The 24,848-nt window shown below is 43.9% G+C and overlaps 1 protein-coding gene across 1 annotated transcript in view; it reads right to left on the bottom strand.

Annotated features, from left to right (window-relative positions):
- Nucleotides 1-1,459: 1,459 nt before the first annotated feature.
- Adgra3 (adhesion G protein-coupled receptor A3) overlaps nt 1,460-24,848 on the bottom strand; it is a 93,784-nt gene continuing 70,395 nt past the window's right edge. Inside the window, exons 13-19 of the mRNA XM_032916124.1 lie at nt 20,620-20,833; nt 20,205-20,413; nt 14,331-14,455; nt 13,128-13,251; nt 5,293-5,438; nt 3,153-3,248; nt 1,460-3,021 (exon numbers count right to left, since the gene is read on the bottom strand). Of these exons, the coding sequence (XP_032772015.1) occupies nt 1,779-3,021; nt 3,153-3,248; nt 5,293-5,438; nt 13,128-13,251; nt 14,331-14,455; nt 20,205-20,413; nt 20,620-20,833 (2,157 nt within the window). The 3' untranslated portion in view covers nt 1,460-1,778. The remainder of the gene's footprint in view (nt 3,022-3,152; nt 3,249-5,292; nt 5,439-13,127; nt 13,252-14,330; nt 14,456-20,204; nt 20,414-20,619; nt 20,834-24,848) is intronic.

Genomic DNA, 24,848 nt, shown 5'->3' with positions numbered 1-24,848 from the left:
TGCAATAAAGGCTTAGACCTAAGTGTCAGTTTTATTATTGCAAACCAAAAACCAGTTGTTTTCTCTGGCAGCACCCCGACGACTGAAGTGTACTTTGGCTGAGGATGCCCACAGGAGTGAGCACTCCTCTCTGAGTCTGACATTTAAGGTAAGCTGAACATGTGCTATTGATGTAAACTTTGAGACTTCTATTTCTAAGCTGTGTGACTTTCCCCCCCATAGCACCATATCTGACAGGAGAGAGACCTTATCAGACTAGGGATCTAAATGGCTAAGGACCACTGAGCTCTAACTAATGATGTCCCTGTTATCACAATTGTCTCCTATTGACATGGAATATGAAGGCCAGTGCTTTAGCATAAAGTCAAGAACTCTGTCAGTTAAACACAAAGCATAAGGCAACCGATATAAAGGCCAATCTAGGAGACTCCGGAGTGAAGGGGAGCGTCATTGAGAGCTTCTCTGTATTCAAAGAACAGTACCTGTGCAGAACACCAAGAACAACCGCTAAGAAGTTAAACTCAAGGCTACAGATGCGACCCGGTTAGTAAAACACCTGACCAGCATGAACAAAGCCCCGAGTCTGGGTCCCAGCACTATGTAAATTGGACCTAATGGTACATATCTGTCATCTCAGCAAGAGAAAGAATGGGAGTCATACTCAGGTATACAGCAAGTGGGGGTTCAGCCTAAGGTATATGAGACCCTGTAGGAGAAAGGAAGGAGAAAAGGGGTAGGAAGCAAAGATCAACTTTAACTCAAACATAAACTACTGAAAAGCCATGAAACTGTGGAAAATAACATCGATAGGATCAAAGCGATATGGCAAAAATATGCAATTTACACAACAGGTTCCAATGGTATTTCCATTTTTAAAAATGACTCTGTGAGATTAACTCAGAAATCCTTTGACATAAATGTTATATTCAGTAGAGTTAAGCCAAGAGTTCATCTGATGATTATTTATGCTTGATTCACCTTGAAAAACACCATTTCACAAACTTTATTATAATACAGATGAAATGCTCTCAAAATGCATGCATATATGTATGATGTATGTGCATGTATGTATATATGTGTATGAGGTATGTGTATGTATGTGTATATTTGTATGTATGTGTGTATGCATGTATAATGTATGCATGTGTGTATAAGTATGTATATTGTGTATATGTATGCAAGTATGTGTATGATGTATGTATATGTATGTGTGTGCACATATGATGCATGCATGTATGTATATGTATGTATGTATGTATGTATGTATGTATGTATGTATGTGTGGTGGAAGCCACATGCAGGCCAGAGGACCACTTATGAGAGGTGTCTCCTTCCACCCATGGATGAGGTCAGTTTACAACCGACAAACCAGGATGCTTGGCAGGCAGCGCCTTTAACCCATGGAGCCATCTCACCAGCTCCTCACATGCTTTTTATGTAAACATAAACCACCAGCACAATGACAAACTTCTATTTATTTTATTAAATACAAACCTCAAATGTTAAGTAGATATAACAGATTCTAAGAAATTATATTTTCAACTTCCAAAATATCTTATTGATACTTTGATAAGTAAAACAATGTTTAAAACATGTTTTTAACCTCTGGGGAAGGGCAATTTAGGAATATAAAATAAGTAAATCCCAAAACTCACAAGAATATTCAGAACTGTTTTGTATCCCTAAGGTGGCTGTAAACAGTTTGTTTCTAAGAGTTCATAGCTTAAAGGAATGTGAGTGTCACAGTTTCACCGTCTGTCTTGGAAGCCCACGCAATGCTACACAGTTGTTTCATGTTTCCACAACCCCGTCCTAACGTTACCAGTAATATCCGTAGCTAGCAAGGGTCCTTCCTGCCCATGGCTTTTAACTGGGCCATTCTGAACAGCTAAGTTCAGGCCGTACGATTTCTGCTGGCTTTCAAGGTCAGCTGCCGCTGGCTTCCTTGGCGCATCTTTCTTACTACTAGTGGAAAGAGGCTTTTCAACGTTTCGGCCACTTTTGGGAAGCGTGCTACCAGCATCACTGCTGTCTTGTTGGGGTGGGTTGTACTGTCTCTCTCTATAGGCCAGATAAGCTCTCCTACTCCTCGAATGTCCTTCACTGCTGCCTGGCCGGCTTTTAGGTACGCCGTTCTGCACGCTCCCTTCCACGCTCGTTGGGACATCATAGGCATACTCTCGCAGGACTGTGAGCCTGCTGGCCCGGTGTCCCTTACTTCGGTTTTTATGATGGCGGCTTGGATGCATGTTTGTTCGAAACTGCACGTCTAAAGGAGCCACATGCATTTTAATATCGTTATCCATCGAGTGTTCGGTCAGACTGTTATCAAGCTGAGGTGTGGCATTCACAGGTAAGGCATTGCTGTGGTACTGTGCCGCAGCAGCCTGCAAGTTCGTTAGCTTGCAGCCCTGGGAAGAGTTTTTGAAGCTCGATGCGCTTTTGTTTGTGCATGAAGACTCTGCGCTGCTATTGGTGCACTTTGGAGTCTCTCCGTTAGTCGCACTTGAGTTGGGAGGCTGGACATTGACTTGCACTGAGTAGGAGCCCCGTCCCGGGCAGCACATCATGATCCATGCAAGTCTCACGTCCTCCCTGTTGATGCAGTGGTGCACCATGATGAAAGCACTGAAGCTTAGACAAGAGGCTCCAAAGAAGAAGCTGAAAACCAAGTCTAAAGGGTAATCCAGAGAGACCACCATGGCCCCGAACATCCACAAGGTGATATACAAAAGCAGAGTAAGGCTGGCCCCCAAAAGCTGGGACTGAAAGCTGTGCTCATTTTCCAATGTGGATGTAGAGATGAGAGACAAAGACATGGAGTCCTGAGGATTGATTTCACCATTTTCATTGGCTGCCAATCTCTGCTGCTCTTCTGCCGGCTCCTTGAGCTCGTATTTGCGTTCAGGGTGTCTTTTCAACTGAATAAATATGCTTAGAAAATACATACAGTTTACAAAGGTGATGAAGCTGGCAGGTCCGTAGAAGGCTCCCAAGGACGGTTCCCAGGCCATCCAGCAACTAGGAGAGAACATGGGGAACTAGCTTAGACACTCTGGATTTCAATAAAGCGCTTAGGAGACTGCCATCAACTGTGCCCACAAACCACCCAGGTAGTGCGCTCAGGTGTACAGAGAACACGGGGTACTCACTAGGGTGCACTGGGCCGGCTGCCATAGTTCTTGATGTTTGCTGCTGCCGTGATACCACACACAATGATGGGGATCCCGCCACCAATCAGGTAGAACCTAGGAGGGACAATGGCTCGTTATCCTGTCTATACAGCTGGTATACTTACTGCAACGTCTAAACACTTTACACGTCATTCTTTGAAGATTAATTACTCTCATTCCAACAACACACCGGGACACTTTCAGTGACTGCCTTTTAAAATGACCTGTATGATTTTGGTTTGAGTCTTTGTCATGCTTTGTTCTGCTCTGCTTTTCCGGTTGTTTCTTTCCTTGTCAAAGGACAGTGTGTGAGCTGGGAAAGCTGGTCAGCTGCTGCCACCCTGTGGCCAGATGGAAGAACACTCGCGTCTACCTAAGCTTTTAGCATGTAGTGTTTTCAGGGAACGTGGCTTCCATTAAATTCAGCTGGTGAGCCTAAACCCTCAGTCTATTACACAGCAACTTTAGAGAGTCAAACACATAAAATTCGGTAGGAGGAACTGTGAAGGGTGAGATTTCGTGGACTTCAGCTAGCCAACATTCTTCAGTTCTCTCACACAGTGACAGGCACCTGAGACAACCCTGCAGCGTGCTCTCTAGGCTGCATGAGCAAACCAGCTGAGCTCAGGCTATCTATCTAGTGTATATGGTGTTCTTTTTCATTCCGCCCATAGTTCATCTACTGGAATCTACCCCAGGATCACCACACTCCTAACTTCTCCCCAGATCCTGCTCAGTGTAAGTATTTCAGTGACAGCAACTGTGGAAATGAATTGGGTTGAGCATGGTAAACCTCCCTGGGGCTTACTGTGCATGCTATTTTCCTGTAGCATTTCTAGCTTATAAAAACACCATCTGCAGAAGCCAGCTTACTGCAACCATCCAAACATCCTCACCTTTCTGACGCTCACACTCTTCCACCCAGCCAATCCCAGAGACTCCCCTCCCCACAACACACACATCTAGCACATGCTCCCTGGCTCCAGTCCTGCGAGAAAACCCAGGGACTCACTGACTGACATCCCTTATTTTCAGGCTTCCCAACTTATACTCCACACTAATACCTCACCATCCTAACAGGACACTCTCAGGGCCACTCGCTTCCTGAGGTAAAGCTCTCCAGTAGCTATACTCATTCTAACACGGCTAGCTGTTGTGTACCTCTGGAAGAGGCAGGCATGAAATGCATAAAACTCTCAAGAAGTTTACAAACTCGTGAAGCTTACAACTTACACAACGTAAGAGGCCTTTCCCTGAGGTACTATAGGCAACAAATGGAATTAGTTGGTGACACTTGTCTCAGTCACCCACGTTCCTGCAAGTCAATCTAACGAATCTACGAGTTCCCCAAGATGGACTTGAATGGGCTGAATCGGTTACTTGGTCTCCCACTGCTCAGTGTATGAATAAAAACAGACTCCCCAGGAAAATTAACCTCAAAAGCCCCTCCACCTCAGCCAGCTGTCCCCTGGACCCAGCTCCTTTGGGCCACATACCCTAGGCTCAGCAACCTTCTCTTCTCAGCCAGTCTGATGCTCCTTCATTTAGAGTACGCCTCTACCATTCCCTAACCCCAAAGCAGGCTCATGGCAGCAGCTCAGCACGTGCCCTCCTCTCACGAGGGGCTCCTTTGTATGTGCAATTCTGCACTTTCTGGAGGCCTGACCAACATGTAGTCCACAGTCAGTTCTGCAAACTCTGGGCTGCTTTCAGCCGGGTCGACATCAGGCCTTCAGTGTATCTACTCACCACTGACGATTTTGCTCATCTTGCACAATCAATCCATTTACAATTCTTTTCATTGTAGAGGGAAAAAATTAATTCTTGAAATTAAGATCAATGACACCTGATCTCAAAAATTTTCAAAAAGCTATTATTTCCCAGAGAGCTGACACCTCCTCTGTGCTCAGCACAGAACCACGAGACCCTCTCACTCCTCGGAGCCTAGGGGCACAGTGGAGAGGCTGATGCTCGGAACACTGAGAGCCAGTCAGTCAGCCGTCACGTCCTTCCTTTCACCTCTCCAAGTCCACACCAGTGTTTCCTGTTGTAAGTTACCACTGTGGTTCAACTAAAGCAAACCCAATACTTAATGAAATAAAATAAAGGTTCAGGATACCGCAGCATGGGCCGTGGGGGAGCGGGCGGCTCGTCAGGATCCTGGCACCTCTTGGCTTTCTTCGTGACTTGCTTATAGATGTTTCTAGCAGTGACTCCGACCCACAGCACCGTGGCAAGGGTAGAATAATGAAGAATGATCCCAACCTGCAAGGAAGATTGGACATGTATGACAATTAAAAGAACAAGTGTGTCCGGAGTCTGATTAAAACGCAGTAAGAAGGCGTATTGTGACGACTCCTTCATGTGCTCAAGAAGAAGTTGAGGCTCATCACGGAAGACCGATTTATCAGTACGTTCACCTTCTAACTGCCACTGCAAGGAGAAGCAGAGAAGGGGAGGCTCTGCCTGAGAGCCACCATATTCCGCATCAGAGTGAAATAAAGAGGCAAGGATTAAGCAGGTAAACTCAGAAGTAAAGCTTTCCCTCTGTTTAAGGTTGTATAGATCTTCCCACCTGACTGAGATTCCAGTCGTCGCATGGGCCATCTCAAGCACTTCCTAAGAGGACACATTGTGAGGGGCATGTTGAAGAAAGCAGCGGACCCTGAGCAGGCACAAATCAAGGGCACCCGACAGTGTCACCACAGTGCAGCAAACAACATAGACTGGACTCACTTGTGAATGGTGACAGGAAGTGATCCCATGACCCCTCTGGGTAAGGTTGCAATGGAGGCTTAGAACCTTTTGTTTTTATTAAGAAAATGAGCAGCATACATTAGCAGAGCAAGGACATAATCTAGAATCTTGTTTTCTTTTACAGGATGTGGGGCAGAAGGTCAGACTAAGACTGAATCTGTAGCCTAGGGTGGCCTGTGACTCACTATGTAACGTATATTGGCTTTGAACTTGCAGTAATCCTCCTGCATCAGCTTCCAAAGTGCAAAGATTTATAGGCATGACATATAACGGCCAGCTTCCTAAACTAATGGCTTGCTACCTTTTCCAACAGTTGTTGTTCTTGACTCTTTGATTATTTTGAAACAGAATGTCAAGGTCTCCAGGCTGACTTTAATGTCACCATGTCGTGGACACAGACTGTACTCCTTCTACGAGACCCTGAAGTACAGGGCACTCCACTGCACAAAGCCTTACCCGGTGCAGAGGACTGAGTCCCAGATCAGTACCTTTGCCTCTCACAATTACTACAACAAGAAAATCTTCCATTAAAGGGGTCGCTCTCCAACCGTCAGGAAACTCCTGCTCACACCGCCAAACCCAGGTGGGTAAGGAAAGAACAAGAGCCAGCTGCAGCTAAAGCCTAGAGGCGCAAAAGCCCCAAGGGCTCTAGCAGGGCAGCAGCGACCCAGAACAAACCTTGCAGACTCTGAAGTGCAGGACAGTGGATCCCACTTAGCTGGACTAGAAAATCAGACGTCGCCATCTCCCTGGTCCTCAGCAGTTTCACTGACTTGCAAGGTAAAAAAGGTTCGTAGTGAAAATCATCACAACCCTTGTGCCATCTGAGCCATCCTCAGGGCCTTAAGCAAAAGGAGCCCATGCAAGCTTGCTACATAGAAACCAGTAAATTTAAGAAGAATCATGGGGTTTTTATTCAAAACAACAGGTTCTATTGCTGGTAAGTTAAGTAAGTTACAAACATTTCAAAACAGAGGGGAAACAAACAAAACACTTTTCTAGGAGAAAAAACTTACTAAATGGCCTCCATGTTTTCTATGGCGTTTCTAAGTTTCTAGAAGTGTTCACTCTTCAAAATCTCTCCCACTAAAATGGTCATGAAAATAGAGACTTTCAGGGTCACAGTGACAAATAACAATCCACAAGAACCAGGAGAATGGAGCTGAGGTCCAGGAGAGAGGCTCCTGGTAGTGTGGTACTTTCCCCCCAACACTTGGGTTATGCATAAAAATACAATCTGGTAGTCATACTTCCAAATAAACCGGAGTCGAGGAATTTTCTCAACAGTTTAGAAATAAGTAACCCACAGGGCACGGAAAGGACATACTAAATGCAATCTATCACTCCTTAAGAAAGATACCTTGGGCCAGAGAGAAGCATTCTGTCCTGAAAGTTTGAGGACCACTGTTCAGCTGTGCAGAATCAAAAGGAAAGCTGGGTAGGTGTGGCAGCCGCTGTTACAGTACTCAGGACAGGAGATCTCTAGAGCAAGCTACTTACATGGAATAGCCCTGTCAGCAAGCTTCAGGCCATGAGAAAGACCCTACCTCAATCAATAAATACAAAGTGACCCAGGAAGACAGACACACACACACACACACACACACACACACACACACACACACACACACACGTCTCTCTCAATGGGGAGGGTAGAGAGGACAATTACTTCCACACTACATAAAAGGTATAAACGAATGAGCCTCAGGGCTGGAAGATGGTGCCAAGGGTAAGAGGGTGTTCTGTTCCTGCAGAGGAACCAGGTCCTGTTCCCAGTGTTCATGTTGGAGTAAGCCCCACTTACTTATATGTTACTGACATAGTAATAAGACTCATATACTTACACTGCCTTTTTAAAACTAAGCCACCATAGTATGTATACACTGTAGTAGGCCCAACAGCTATACCAAAACCAAACCAAACCAAACCAAACCAACAGCAACAAAACCCACCTGTGTGTTGAATATAATCACATGTGAACAGGCAAAACTGATAAGAAACAGCTTCCAGAAGTCATAGTCATATACTGTAAGTTACTAACACTTTTAGCATCTCCATGAGGCCAGCACTACTAATCCAGGGCTGCAAGACAGAGGTCCCCTGGCAAGCCAACAGGCTCTTCCCACTCATGTGTGATGCTCTACAAGGCCCCAGCCCTCAGCAGAGCACAGGACCAGAGGTGGGAGGGTCAGATCAAACTTGAGTATTTTAATCACGTCTCTGCTGTGTAACGGCACAATAACTTGGGGCACTTTATGTGATTCAGTTTACATATTTATATATTAGACCAAAGGGCCTTCTAGGGTTAATATAAAAGTTAAAGGTTTGGTTGCAAGTAGATAGCTCTTCCTGTTTCCTGATTAGATTTTCCCCACTGGCTCTCCCGTGCCAGCACAGCAATTCTCTAGATAACAGATACAGAAGGACACGGTAGAAGGGCATCTGGCACGGTATTTGTAGATTAGATCACGGGACAGCAGAACAACAAGGAGAGTTAAGTAAGGTGCAGCCGAAGCCCTCTATGCATGGCTAAGAAAACCAAGGGCAGAAAAGGAACAACCAAGCAATTACTCAGTGGAACACAGTAGAACACAAATTCCCCAAGTCCGGGCCAGGTCTCTTCAACCTCGCACCTCTGCCTCTGCTTCCTCCAACTCCTTCTACAAAACAGTTAAAGGTAGCAGAAAACTGGAACTCATTAAAGAACCTGGCAGCAGATACTTCTAACACTTTCAACCAATCATCATGGCACAGAATGTGCAGTACCTCCCATCCTCTGTTGATAAAGTACGTGATTCCTGAAAGAGGTATGAGAGAGACTGCTACATACATGTAATTACATGCACAGTGGTGCCTAAAAGTGAGCACATTAGGGCTCAGTGACTTCATGGCTGGTCTACTTTGAGACCGTCAAGTACAAAAGAAAGTAGCTAACTGTGGTGCCTATTAACATACGTCTGGCCTGTTGGCTCTCTCAGTATTACAACTACCTGTGCCCCTCCTCACCCTACCCTACCCTAAACTTCTCCAGCTCATGGACCTCCCTTACCCCCTTCTCGTTCCTACATAATCCTGCCATTTATTAGCAAATACCTTCTCTTTAGTCTTCTCTTCGTCTCCTTTGCTGACACTCTTTCTTTCTCTCTCCGCTTCTTTCCCTCCTCTCACGTCCAAGTGCAGTCTGGCGGCCATGTTCAGTGTACTACTTTCTCTCCATGCTCTGCACTCTTCCAGATGCCTCTGGTCATATTCTACTGCATATCTACAAGGAAAACCTTACCCTCAACTGTGCCTTGGGACAGTCATGTTCTCAGTTCTGTGCATCTCTGCCAAACTCCTCAGTTTATAGAGAAGCAGGGTGCTGTGCTAGTCTGGAGCTCTGAGTGTAGACCAGACTGGCCTTGAACTTACAAAGATCCACACCCCCGCCTCCCAAGTGCTTCAATTAAAGGCGTGCCTATTATAGCTCAGTTTTAGAGACAGAAGAACATAAAGATCATTCTATTTAGCCACCCTGATACATATTTTACAGGAGAAATACAGAAGCCTTAACCAGGTAAACTACAACAAGTGGGTGAGGCAGACACAGAATGACTGCCGCCCACTGGGACCTGGAATCCTCACCAGGTTTCTCCACACACCCTTCCTAGCCCAACCAACTGATCCTCCCTCTTCCAATGTGAGAGCAGGGCGAGCGCAGCAAGGAGAAGAGCAAGGAGTCATGTACACAAGAACAACGCTGCTGTGTCTGCTACACCCTGACAGTCTGCTAACCGGAACACGTGCTCCGAGTTCCTGAGTCCATGCAATCCCTCTCCCGTTCATTGTAGAGAGGCTGTAAAACACCATTTGGTCATCTGTACAATCTCTCTTCCTACTCATTTCCTTAATGAATAAGTTAACATGTCCTTCAGGAAACCCAGGAACACTTTGGGATGAAATTGAGGACAGTTGTACCAAAGTGCTCTGAGGGCTGTACTGTCAGGAACCATGCTCAACAATGCCTGGGGCTTGATTTCTATCAACAAACACAGCCTTCTTTTTGTCAGTAACTGCAGAGAACAATCATAGCTCAGATTGTATGTTGGTTTCTTGATAAATATGGACAAACCAAACCATACAATTCTCACTTAGAATCCAGTGGCAGCTTAGAGTCCAGAGACAAGGAAGAGTAATTAGCTATTATGAAATCTTAGTCAGCCCTGACAGAGGTACATAAGGAACAGTATCTCTAAAACTGTGACTGCCAGTACCTGCAACACAAGCCAGAAGCAGAGATGTGAATGGTGAGGGGCCAAGAACAAAGCAGCTGCCTTCTGTCTGTATTGTCTGATCCAAGACTTATCTGAAAGTAAGCTTTCAAGGGCAGAGGAATGGCTGATACAAACACATCACACAGCTGAGATGTGACTGTCAATACAGGCAGTGCTAGAAAATACTTACTGAGAAGTTAGTGTAAGTCTGTTACTGTTGAAACTCAGTTACTAAATCCTCTCGGCGATTGTTATAACCACGCAACTATTTTCAGGTAGTTCTTAAGAATACAGTGATGAATTTATCCCCAAAGGCAATAATACAACATGACTGGGCCAAGTATAGCCGGTGTCTGTGATAATAAATTATTGTTTATCATGTAATAATCATCCAAAAATCCACCGGCAAGATAAACTTCCTACCTTGACAATAACCTGTATCTAACAATGTAAACCTGATTCTTAGGTAACTAACAAACCTACTCTTCAGTTTTCTTACAACTACCTTGGATGAAAGAAAGTAGGTTACATTATTCATTTTTATCTTAGTAAAAATATTTATCAGCATAAATATAATTCCTCAGCGTTTCTGTACCTAAGCTTCACTGGTTTTGTTCCTCACTATTCACTGCATGCCCAGGTGTCTCACTGTGCGTGGCGGCATTCCTTTGGTTGCTTCCAGGTTTCTGCTACTGCACATAACACTCCATGAATACTCATACCCATATGCATATGCACACTCACAAGAGCAAAGGCATTAAGCCCAAGAGGGAGACTGCAGGCTCCACAGTTTGCAAACCTTTTACTTTGAAGGTGAAGCCTCACAGCATGTCCACTCACATTCCCACCCAAGAGAGTCCAAGGGAGCCACATGTTCACCGGCACACGTGTGATTAGATGTAAACTCTATGTGAGGGGCACAGTAAAGAGACCATTAAAGCAGCGGCCCTATGACTGGGGGGAGGTTCTTCTTGTGAATAAGAGAGCACCCAGAGGCATCTGAAGGAGTTTTGAGCAGAGAGAGAAAGCAGCAGGCTGGATGTGACCACAGCTATCTGTCAGAGATAGAGCAGCAGGGGCAGGGGAACCCTTGCATTACACAGGCATCATAATAATATATAGTCTGGGGGAGGCAGCCAGTGCCAGCAGCTAGCACGAGGGCTTGGAAATGCATAATGGGCACTTGTGAAAAGGACTAACGGAGCCTGGAGGCCAGCATGGGCTTGCATATGCCACCCCAGGTATATGTTGCTGGAGACTCACAAGTCCTTTCTGTTCAAGGCAAGGGAAATGACACTTTTGGTAAGCAGGTACCTGTTTCACAAGTTCCTGAAGTGTGCTGGCTTTTACATAACACCCGGAAGTCCTAGTCCAGCTGGAGCTGGTTTCTGGACATATGCACTTCCTGAGCCCTAACCCACTCCTCTCCAGTACCATGCCGCATAGCTGCCAATGCTCCCTGCCATTGATCCACTACCGTTTAGAAGAATGAGTCTCATATTGAATGCTTTCTACTGTAAGTTCTCTTGATCATGGCTGGCTTGCTTTCTTCCTTCCCTTTTTGAAGGCTGGCCTTGAACTCAGAGAGATCTGCTGGCTACTTCCTCCCAAGTGCTAGCAATAACGAAAGGTGTGAGCTGCTATGGCCAGCTCATCATGGTGTCTTATCATAATAAGTGGAAAGTAGCCAAGACATCATGTCTGCATATTGGCAAGAGACTGCTGTATATTAGTCACATTTAGTCTTTTCTAAACTTTCATGTCTTTTCTAGTAATATATGTGTGAATTAGTTTTGTTTTTTTTTTAATATATGTAATCATATCACCCAATAATTCAATTATCACTTCAATTTGCAGGTCAGAAACTGAGACAGACACACTGACTATACGAATCAGGATTTCAAACTGATATTTATATTTATTTTCACTGTAGCTTTACTAAAGTCAAGGGGTAGAGACAATTCCTATTTATAATAAATACACAAAGGCACTAAATGGAATGTTATTCGATCACTATAAAGAAGGAAACATCATGTCCAACAACACAGATAATTACACAATGGTAGAAAGTTACATACCCACAGAAGTCATAGGCAGACAAACAAGAGAAGGAGGGGACACCAGTGCTGTTAGAGGGGCGGGACCATGGGAGAGGCAGTTTGGGGGGTATAGGGTGGACATTCTGAGTTCTGTGGAGCAGGAAGTCTGAGATGAGATGCACGCCTAGCACTGTCTACAGCTCACCTGTATACTGTGAGCTGCGGGCAGATCTCATGTGCTGAGTTTTAGGTTACAATTACAAAACAGTTCAACAAACCTCGCCCCACCCACTCAGCAAGGGGCAGAACCAAGATGCACGTCCGAGCAGTCCAACTCCTCACTGCTGTGCTATGCCTCTTACTCTTAGGTAAGCAATGCACAAGCAAGAGAAGGAAACTACGTACCTCACTCTTATATGGAGCACAGTAAGGTATAACCTTATACCTCAAGAGCAAAGGTCATAAGTTAGAACAAGAGGTAAATTCTGAAGTCTTTACACTGAGCAAACCTAAGGTTTCTCAGTTTCGCCCAGTTCCTCTTTTTTCATCAGTGGATTAAGTCCTCCTTTAAAATCTGTCAGGAAAATGTCATTTCTTTTTCACTCAAAGTTGGGACTTTATAAACATTTAAATGAACTGTTAAACACTGTAAAGGGCCTGACAGATAACAGGCAACTGCTAAGGACAGAGACAAGCTTTTAAAGCTAATCATAGGTCTGGGAATAAATATTCAAAACCTCAAGAACACCGCTAAACTGCTTGGTGGGTAGGCATTAGGCAGGGTTGCAGCTAAAGGGAAGAGTCCAGAGAAACAGGGTTTTCGTTTTACAGTTAATGAAACACAAAGTTTTTTTTTCTACTTTCATAATTTCTTTCCACACTAAAACCTTTCAAGTTTGACTTACTGCTTGACAGACGCTGGCATTTCTGGTCTGGGTTATTCCTCCCACGAACACCACGCAGGTCAGGAAAATATGAAAGCATAAGTTCACGAGCATGTGCCAGCTCTTGAGACTGATTCGAATCAAGCTGTGGGGGGAAAGAGGAACACTCAGTCTGGAACACTGGCAGCAGGGCTCCAGTGAGAGCTCCAGGTGATTTCAGCTGCACAAAAGATCACGCTTATATGCTTTAAGTTTAAAAACCTTACTAACTTAGCATATACCACACACACACACACACACACACACACACACACACACACACAGTTTGACAGTCCATTTAACCTAACATTGTTTCTTAACACTTAGCTCTATATACTAAAAAGACATGGACCCACAGCACACACTGTACACATTCTCCATTGTCAGAAGATGGACAACTGTCCATGTTGATGAAGCCTGAATTACATGCTTCACTATGTAGAAATGTCTTTACTGTACCACTGAGTTTCTATCCTGCCCAAGCTGGATTGCACACATGGCCTAAATGCCCAATACATTTCCCCCTGGCCTTTTATAGTGAAATGTTGAAGCCTCTCTTTTCCCCCCTTTTTTTTAAATACATCAAAATCACCTTTTGTTTCTGAAGCAAATGTCAAGAAATGCCATACATGTCCAACTTAAATAGGAAAACAAGTTCTAGCGGAATCCTTTGTAAGGTAAGTTTCCTGCTTAGCAAATCTTTTAGTTCATCACTTCCAATCAGAAAATAAAAGTTTCAATAGCTGTGTCTCCAATTACAGAAACCAAATTCTCTATTTAAATGTCATCAACTTTCTTAACAGTGCTATCTTTAAAGATACCGCAGCAGCGAGAAGGTTGTAAAATTCAAATATGGACAGTCTACTACCTAAGACAGCTCTTCAGGGACCACTGCACTTGAGAAAACCCCACTCTCTCACATTCGCTTCCAGGTACAACCCCTGCAGACCGGAAGTGGAAAGATGTCCTCCACAGAGCAAAGAAGGGATAAGAAATTAGCTTTGGAGTCTTGAGTGACAGCTCTTCATATCCCAGATAGCATGGAATGAAGGCTGTGGGCTGTCGACAGCAAGCATCGTTATTTTGGTACCACTGGTATCATCACACTTAAGTTTATCACAACTAAGTGTGACAAAGTCCTCCTTCCAAATGCACAGATGATGATGGTCGGACGCGCTCTCTTACCTGTGGTGGTACATGTAACTGATGATAACAGCCAAGAGACATAAGAGGAGAGTGATGGCGGTGGTATAAACCACAGGGTGCAGGAGACTGGCTGCTGGGGTGTACAACTCGGATCCGGTCAGATCCTGAGGGGACAAAAATTGGTCATGGCTATTATAGACATTTAGCTACTGTACAGTTACGTTACGTTAACTATTGTACAGTTTTGTTGGTTTGTTTCTTAGGGAAGGAAGAGTTTCTCTTGGCTGCCAGTTTCAGAGAAAGAAGAGTCCAACACTGCATGCGGTGGCTGCAGGAATAGTAATCTGGGTGGTCTCATTTCCCTCACACACAGGAAACAAAGATAGACGCACGAAGTGAGGTGAGGCTAATAAATGCTTAATGCCTGCCCCGCCGCTGCATGTCCTCCATAAGGGCTCTACCTCCTGAAGATTCCGTATCTCCACACACCACCATCAACAGTGAACAAAAGACCACTTAAAAACTGAGGTACTGTAATTTACACAACACTCAAAATTACTGTTGGCTAAACAGTGAAACCAAATGTGATAGGAAAATCATACTAGGATGTCTTAAAGAAAACAAAGACAAAAAGGAAAAATTTGAAAGGGGAAAGGCAAGTAAAAAGACCCTCGTGAACCTGGGATAGGCTAGGACTTCATAAACAGGATGTAATGATGGTTGATTACAAAAAAAACCCTGAGAAGTCAGGCACAAAACCTCTAAGGAATCCTGATCACACAAGGGGCAGGAGGAGAAAAGGAGTCTGAAGGGCTCTGCAAAACCTGTGTGTTCCAAGAGCGTGCATTCATAGTCCACCAAGAACCCGGAAACAAGCCAGGTACCCTCTGGCTAGCCTTTGCCCTCAGCAAACTCTCTATGAATCCACATGTGGGCTCAACATCCCAGTCACCACCACTCTTGTAATGCCAGAAACAGAGTGAATTCACTCTCATCAAACTGAAGGCTCCAAGGAAGGGGAGAACGACAAGCAACTAAGAAACATCCTAACAGCCAAGACTAAGCTGGTACCAATGACTCCATGAGCTGTGGGGCACTAATGCTGAAGCAGAGCATGGGAATGCCAGTCCTCGCCTCCCGCCCGGGATTGCACAGCCAATCAGATGCACGCACTCATCAAGGTCAGCCTCCACTCACGCACCTGGTGTGCGTTACCAATATAATGGACAGATTTTAGGATTTTCACTGCATGGACGGAACTAATGCACATGGACTAAACAAATACATGAACTGCTGCTTCACACAAAGAGAAATCTCCCCAATGGGATGACGGGGAGAGCAGACACACAAAGCAATACCATGTGAGAGCACAGTCACAATTTATCTATGGCACGGAGTGTTAGAAAAGGGGAGAGAAAGCATGGGGCTCCTCAGGGCTGGAGTAGGAACCACCGTGGGGAATGGTGGGCATAACATGGAAATGGCGTTAATCCAAACTCCAGGGTTTATGTACTCTGCTCAGCATTGAACGTTAATGAAAACGTGAAGAGCTGGTCCCTCTGATCCTTAGTTTCATCTTGCAGAAATTTATCCTGCATGGATAAATTACACATCATGAAATGTGTAAAGTGACAGTAAACAAGCAAACGGCTGGAAACAGACCTAATGGAGAAAAAAAAAAAAAAAAAAAAAACTAAGGCCATTAAGGCATGGTTAGAAAACACTCCTCAGAGGAAGGAGGGGAAGAGAGGTGTTGGGGGTGGAGGGGGAGACAGACAGACAGATAGTGTGTGTCTCTCTATGACATGTAAGATGCGAGATGAGGTTCTGCAGCATGGTTAGAATAGAGATACTGGATCATACTGCCTGGATTCTAGTTGCTGTTCCAAAGCTAACCTACCCTAGTTCCAGACCTAAGGACAGGAGACTACGACAAGTGCCTATAGCATAAGAACCACAGAGCGTGCCTGCTGCGGATCAGCTATCACACCCTAGCTCCCCTGCCTTAGCAGCAGCAGGAGTGTGTCCAGTGTCTTCTTAAATCACTTTATTAGATTTTGCTTTTGGGTGGTTGTTGTTGCTTCCCCATGTAGCCTTACCTGCCCTAAAACTCTCTGTAGACCAGGCTGCGCGTGAACTCAGAGAGCCATCTTATATTGAGATGGGTTCTCTCTCTGAGCTTGGAGTTTACCAATTTAAATGGACTGGCTGGTCAGAGCACCATGGGCCCTCCTGTCTCTACGTCCACAGTGGATTTCCTCCATAATGGTATCCACAATGACATCTGGCTTTTTACTCCAGGTCCTCAATCTTTCACAGCAAGCACTTTACCTCCTAAGCCATCTCTCCATCCAGGTTGCATGGTTTAGGTGAGCGTACACAACGAGCAATCATGTGGGAAAACGGGTAAAAACAGGGCTACTCATTCATGTTGTGTGAACATAGAAACCTCTTCAATATGCAAGGAGCTATTTACTAACTGTAGTCAAACTGATAGCTGAGGGTTCCCACTGTGTCTTCACACACACACACAATTGAGACATCTGATGTGATGAGTGGGCTGTTGAAAGGTTGTTTAGGCAGAAACCTTGCTGGCATTCCGGCCAACTATGTACCAACTAGAACTGGCTTGCTTTACTTAGCACACTCAGTTAGCATTATTAAAGGAATAAGGAAGTAAGTCACTGGTCTTTATATCTCAACAATTCAAGCCACAGAGGGAAAGCAGACAGTGAGCATGTTGGCCTCACCGTCCACTGCTGAAGGAGGCGCTAAGGTCCTACATGGTGTCTACTCCTATCTGTCTTACTGCCCAGGGCTCCTCTGACTCTCCACTGGGCACTTCTGACAGCAATGCAGCGATCCCAACTTCTGCTGACTCCCCCGCCCCTCAGGACCTGGGCAGCTCTGTAACTGACTGCAGGGATGAGCAGAACCAACCAGGATATCATCTACTCTAGACAGCAGCAAAACCAGTAGCCGTGTCTCACTCTCTAAAGCACGGTTCTAGACTGGATCATAAATGGAAGCACAAGGCGTAGCTCCCTAGAGACACGGGCATTCAGGCTTCACCCAAAGACCTAAGGAGACACCATTCAAGAACAGCAGGGCTACGTTTATGAATCAACACAGGTTAGAAGAAAACAAAGCAGTTTCACCTTTAAAAAGGCATTACTTCTGCCTTCACCTGATGGAGAGGTGTAATTTTCTCTTACAGTCTGGATGAGGGACCCCAGGGATCCATGCGTGCTACACAGTCGCTCAGTGATATGCCTACGTTAAGTGGGTTTTATTCCACCAAAAGTCTGTATGATGAAGAAGCAACTCTAAATTTCCAGTCTATGGTAACTTTACAACTTTTTCAGCAATCCCAGATGTGTTCCTATCTTCTGCCTCTAGGTGGCAGTTACATCTCAGAAAACAAGATTCTCTGAAAATAGGGGGAAAAGATCTTAGCAGTTTTCCAGCTCTGAAAAACTGTTTCACATTTTTTAAAAGATTAAAAATCTGAGAGATAAAAGAATAGCTTATTCCTTCTAGAAAAGGATTATACTAATTTAAATAGTTTAGAAGAACAGTTAGGAAGTTCAAAAATAGAAGCTTTCAACCAGTATTAGATTAAACAAAAACAAAAGTTTCACATGGTGCAGTATCACAGCAAAGCTTAAAATGCAGTATTTCTTTTTCCTTTATTTTGCTCAACTCTGACTAGTATTATATACATTTTAGACAATCTTGTATTTCCTATTGTTTCTCCTTCAAATGCTACATGGTTTCCAAATATTTTATTCTCAAAATGTGAATGAGAAACATTTTAAAGCCAGAACCAACCAAAATGCAGAATTGTGGAACAGTCTCCACTGAGACAGCTACCACATAACTATTGCTACCAGAGCTATGTGATCACCAAGGAAGGGCAGGTGGGGAGATCTTAGACTCCCAGAAGAACAGGGAATTTGCTGTAAGATCCTGTCTCTCAGGTATGTCAGAAGCTTCATCCATGAAGAAGTCTCACCAATGACTCCCCAAACATGAGCTGAGTAAGGACACCAATGGACATGCTAATGTGGAGGGCTGAACTCACAGGCTCTAACCTCACACATGAAAACTGCAGGCAACTAAACAAAGCTGAGAGCCGGAGAAAGAGTCTTCTCTGGGAAGACACAGCAATAAGTTGTCCAATACCCAATGGTCAGCCTTGAAAACATCTACAGTAACATTACAGGCTGTACTTATGTGTTTAGAAACACACACACCACCACCACCAATAATAATAGTAATTAAAAGAAAAAGAAGTCATGAATTTAAAAGAGAGCAAAGAAAAAGAGGGAATAATGTAATTGTAATAAAATCTCATGGGGAGGGTGGCTAAAAAGAAACAGTCTCAAACTTTCATTAATGGCCACTTAGGGAACAATCGAATTTTACTCATTATCTTGTGTGTGTGTGTGTGTGTGTGTGTGTGTGTGTGTGTGTGTGTGTGTGTGTGTGTGTATAGGAGGGGGGTTTGAATGCCATGTGGCATGGATAGAAGTCAGAGGATAACTTGAAGAAGTCAGTTCTCTTCTTCCCTCATATGTGGGACCTAGGAAGGAACTCAGACCTTCGGGCTTAGAAAAAAGCACTTCACCTACCACAGTCTATTAATGCTTTAATTAAAAGACAGTTGCAAAACAGTGAAAAGAGAATGTACAGAAACCAGACACCTCATTACCTATAAACACTGGTTTAAAGCACAAAAGGGTAAATAATAATAACAATAATAATAATAAAGTCGGATCTAGCGGTATGTAGCTCATTACTCATTAAGATCCCTAGAATTTGCATGCTGAAGTATAGGTATGTTGGATATGGTTCAAATGTACTGCCTACAGCTGTGTGCAAAGATTCATGGTGTCACTGTCATGACAAACCTATCACCTGCAAAATACTCACTTTCCAGGCTCATCTGCCAAGGAAAAGCATTAAGAGACAGAAGCAAGGAAAATGAAGCAAACACTGGGGAAAATTATTATAATCTGGGCTTGCCTCAGAATCATTTCTTTTGGCAAATGCTATCACATCATTTATACGAATATATGTAGTAAGTATAAGTAATTCTGTCTAGATATCAGATTTACAATTGAAATTAAATAACCAGGGAAGTCTTGGCTATTTCAGGGCAATGTTTCCCTTCATGCAGTGATCTCCCTGTGCTCTACACACACATCCAGGATCGTGGCACCATGTGACAACCGCAAAGTGACTGCAGAGTTCCTACAACAGTAATGAAGGTGGGTCACTTCATCCTGATGTGCTCGGGACAGAGAAGACTGAAGCAAGTGTCTCTAGACTCAGGCAAGCATTTTAGGAGACCTCACTGTATTCACAGAAAACAGGTAACAGGCAACAGCAGTGGTGAACAAGAGTGGGTAGTGGGGCTGACTAACAACTGAGTGACAAACTGTCGTAGCCTCAGTACTATTCCTGCAGCCACTAAACTTACTAGAGTCACTGCCATCCAGTGCCATGGTCATCGTCAACTGAAAAGGCTAAGGATGTGGTGTGTAGTCAGAAGGCACGGCAGTAAGCAACCCTTTGTTACCTAATGTGCATCCTTCAGCCAACAAATCCCCCAGACTGCAGGAATCAAACTGCAGAAACCCAAGCTACCTATCTCTTCGTGTTAAAAGGGTCAGAGCTTAGCTGAGCTGATGCCCTTTTGGTTCGCTGAGCATCCTCTACAGAATACAATCTCATTCATTTTCACTTGGTAGTAACTCAATTTCCCTTGAAATCCAGAGTCACCTCTTACATAATTAAATGGAGCCAGCTATGTTAAGTTAGAAAGTAAATTCTTCGTTTGGGCTTAATTATGCAGAGAGGACCATTAGAATATATAGTATTTATACGCCAAGCTAACAACAGCCACACCATTAGCACAGCATAGTTGCCCAGGGAGCCGCACTGAATGGTGGTGATGTTCTCGTCCGAGTAGAGTATACAGCACCCATCTGACTTCCAGCCTCCTTGTCCATTCAGCAAATCAAAGTCCCACTGCGCGGCGACGGCGTCTGCTCCGTGGGCGATTCGCCGCAGCGTCACATTGACAGGGACGTGGTGGGTATCTATGGTCACACCATCTGGAGAAAACGGGAAGGAACGGGATTTCTCAAACCAACGTCATAAACAATTAAATGCCAGCTTGTACACGGATGGGCACTCCGCAAGCTCTTTTTTCGCCAGTGGCTCATTAGAACAACGAAGAACAAAAGCAAGCATTTTTAGGAAGAGCAACCAATAAAGCCACAGTGCCCAGCAACCGTCGGGCACCATCTGCCACACAAACCTATTTTGGTGAGGATCACAGGAGTCACCACTGTCCGCCGCTTGCCATCATCTGCCAACTTGGTTGAATTTCCAGTGGCTGGAAAAAGCTTTCCGTTGCGGAACGCGATGAGTTGAAGCTTGTAGAGGGAGTCATCAGTTGCTCGGACTTCCCGCTTTTGTTTTGGTGAGAAAAGGGAGGAAGGAAGCTGAATAGAGGCCTCCATGATGGTGTTCTGAAAAAAAAAATAATACATACATACATATACATATACATATACACACACTCATATATATACATACATGCGTGCATACACACACACACACACACACACACACACACACACACACACATATAAAACTCACCATACTAGTATAAAAAACTTGACCAATGTCAGGTAGTAATGAAAATGTTCAAATTATATGCTAAACATGTTTTCGAAAAGTACATACAAAAAAAATGAACATTTAAAACAACTGACAAGTTCAGAAAGAAGTCTGAGCAGCACAGAAGGGCCTAGGTCAGAAGTATAAAACAGAAGTGCAAGTTCTTTTTGCAAGCATTTAAAAATAAGGAAATTGTTAATTTTCCTGTAACATACATAGCTACAGCAGACAGCCTTAAGCAGATCAAGAGTTTCATTCATCAGTTTTACAATTAACAGGAAGAATCAGGAGGGGCGAACACAGTAAAAGACCAGAGTTTTACAGAGAAAACAGAAGTTTAAACTCAACACACTGTTATGTCGGCAAACCATAACGAACAGAAGGGAGAGTGCTTGATGGCCACAGAATGTGTCCTCACTCCTTCACCCTGACCTCAGCCAAAAGGTCAAGCAGCAATATTTCCTGTTTTTACTGAGGAGTTTAAGTTACACATCCAACCTTAATAAAAACACATTAACTTTAATAAAGTTAAGCATTCAACTTTAGTAAAAAAAAAAGACTATATGCTCAGGAGATATAGAATTCAACTACCTTGAAAATATTCACTAAAGGAAGAATTTATCATAAAGTCATTTTCTTGGCCACCAACCCCGTTCTCCCCCCAAAGCAATCTTTAGGGAGCCAAAAGAATTTTCCCTTGACAGTCAAAGGTGACTATTATTTACTTTAATAATACTTTCCTTGTGAAGCTTTTAGAATGCTGCCCCACATCCTAGGCACCATATAATTTGACTACGAGTCCTGCTTCCATCCACGTCCTAGCTCAGACATGGTCACAAGAGCTCCTCAGAGGGAGCCTCTGCTCTCCGGGCCTGGTGTGCTGGGCAGTCGGCCCTGACAGCAATGCCCACCACTCGGCTGTCTGACAAACTCTTGAATCCATCTATTTGACTTGCTGTGTAGCAAGGCGGTTCTGTTTACAACAGAAGAGACAGAGCAGAACGCTGGCAGCCAAGAGAAAGACCGGACACAAGTCTGAACATCATGCTCTTTGGTGGACCAGCCCTTCAGTGGCTTTCCACGTGGCTGTCCCCTCTTCTGGACTCTAAACAGCCTGCACACCTGTGTTACACAACCAAGGCAGGCAGTTCCAACACGTGTCTTACCCTCTGCTTATTAACCAGACAGGAAGAAATTTGGGCTGCAGATAACATTACTAATATCTTTTAGCTCCTATATACTACTTCCTGTCATTTACATTTACTGAAAATAGCTCACTGTTAATAAATTTAACCAAGTCAACATGACATGCTTACTGAAAAAAAAAAATTAAAAGGTTCTTCTGAAGCAAATGATTGACTTTGTAATTATTTAAGTGCTCTGCTTACAATGCGGGCACAGCAGATACCTGACAATAATCTGTTGGGTGTTATTTGAGACATTTACATATTACTTTTAAATTAAAGATGTCATGTAAATATGTGTCAGAATTACTAAGGAAAACCATGCAAAAGCTCCCATTATTCTTACAAATATGATAGAAATCCCTCCTCTCGGAGCCAAGGAGAGGAGGGAGAAAGAGCGTAAGGGTCAGAGGGGATGAAGGACGCTGGAAGACCAAGGCCCTGTAAATGAAGTGAACAACGCACACTGGAACGCAGGGACTGAAGCAGCCGGTACAGCGCCTGACGGGTCTGCGGCGCCTGACGGGTCTGCGGCACCTGACGGGTCTGCAGCGGGCCTTCTGAGTATTTATCATAGCTATGAGCTTAGTGCTTTTATGGACTCCTGAGTGTGAGAGCAAGTGGTTCTCTGACTCTTCTGCCTGTTTTTCGGGCTTTTCTCTTTGATATGAAAATATATACATGTCTTGTACATGTATAAGAAGGTACCTAAAGATAAAAACCAAACCACCTTTCAACTAATAGTTCATAATCCTACATAACAGACATCTAATCAAGCTTAAGAACTACAAAATTCATAAAATAGTCTCACCAAAGAACTCAAAATTATTGGAAAGTAAGCAGAGTTCTCTAGGAGAGTATTAGTAATGATAAGCCAAATTGATTTTTGTGGTTCAAGAACACAGGGCAGCCTGTTGTTGGTCTGGACTTTCCGGCATACTGGAAGCCAGAGGGAAAAACAGTGGGTAAAGACAAAAGGAGAGAGCCTCCAGCCATCCTAGCTCAGGCTTGCATGCCAAATTGATTATTAAAATGTCAGAACTTCCACTCACCATGTAAAAGTTTGAAATTAAAAAAAAATCTAATCATAAGCTTGTAAAACTAATCAAAACCAATAAAGGAAAAGCTCATAGTAAGAGCTACAGACCCACGGCCTTATATAGTCAGGGCTTCTAAACATCCTTCAGAGCCCAGGAAAGAATTACCGAATAATTAGGGTTCCATGGGACGAGAGAAGGAGCCCCGGGTGCTGATGAGATGAATTGCAGCTGCATCGCCAATGTCCACAATCACAGTAAGAAAGTAAAATGTGCGCTTCTTCCTTTAGAAGAAGTGTTGCTCACCACTGACAGGAAGGCTGCAAATCTAATTCTAGAAACCACTGAAGAACACGTAATTTGCTATATTCCTCATGACTATACCTTTACCTGCTGGCCTGGAGGCAGGAAACAGTTTATAATTTCAGTTAATCATATGTGGGCTTTAAGATGGTGTGGATTACAGCAATGAGCGAGACACACACACATAGGAATCCCGGCTAATGAGTGGGAAACTTCTCTCAAGGAGCCGTGAGACCTGCAAGACTATGGCTTCTAGTGATCGTGTTGGAAGGGGGCGGGCCTTGCTGGGGACAGCAGCAAAGTGTTGGGAGTGGCCCCCTCATGCTTGGGAGATAGGGTAACACTGCTCCATTTCCTTCAACTTGTGTCTCAACTTCCGAACATGCCCAGTGGACTCTCAGTGGACGGACAGAGGGCACAGAAGCTGCAGAGCTGTGAGTACCATGCAGTGGGAGGACAGCGGTCAGGGTCCAGGAAGGAAGAAGCCAGAGCCAGATGTTCTAACATCTGTAGTTTTGTTTCGTATCAATTTTAATACAAACAGGTAAAACATGAACACATATGAAAGGCAAGTTGTTGTGGCCTTTCAGTGTCTTCCATGGCAAACTATTAAAAGAAGCACATACACATTAACTCCAATCTGAAAGCACTTTGGATAGACATCAGCATCTTACGATGTAATATCGCCTTCCTCCATAAGGAATATTCAAATTTAAATACTTTTAACTTTTATAAAATTCTAACAGTAAAGTCAGGATGAGATAAAAGCTACTGAATTCAAAACAACAAAATGCCGATTTATTTACTCAATTGTAAAAAGGTGGCATGTCCTAAGGTATTTTCTTACCCATAACTAGACATTTAACTATCTCTGGCTTATCTACTTGCCATAGATAATGAGGGTGGGGTGCTTTTAGGATTGATTTGACTGATTTTCTTTGTTAAGAATTTTTAACTATTAATTTTAAACAGTTTTTAAAGATTAGGTTATTTTGGGTTTGGCCCCATGTGGTCACCAAAGACATCAAGTCCTTGCTGTCAATATTCATAATTTAGACGAGAGAGATCACAGTTATGCCCATTGCCACAACCAAGGAAGAATGAAGCTAACCCTGAGAAAGCACTGTTGTAAATGTCAGCATAGGTTCTCCTTTCATCTTTACAAACCCGTTTAGGTTTGGTATCATTTCAGGAGCCCCTACCAATGGCATGGAACTGACGTCTGAGAGTCAGAGACACTGGTCTCTCCCTGTTTACACAGCTGGGGAATAGGGAAGGCGGACACAAGGAATGCGGGCTACCTGTGTAGCTGCAGAGAGCATAGTCAGTCACATCATGTG

Source organism: Rattus rattus, chromosome 11 (assembly GCF_011064425.1).
Source record: "Rattus rattus isolate New Zealand chromosome 11, Rrattus_CSIRO_v1, whole genome shotgun sequence".
NCBI classification, from domain to species: Eukaryota; Metazoa; Chordata; class Mammalia; order Rodentia; family Muridae; genus Rattus; species Rattus rattus.
Note: the sequence above shows the minus strand (reverse complement) of the source record. Positions and strands in the feature narration are given on the sequence as shown.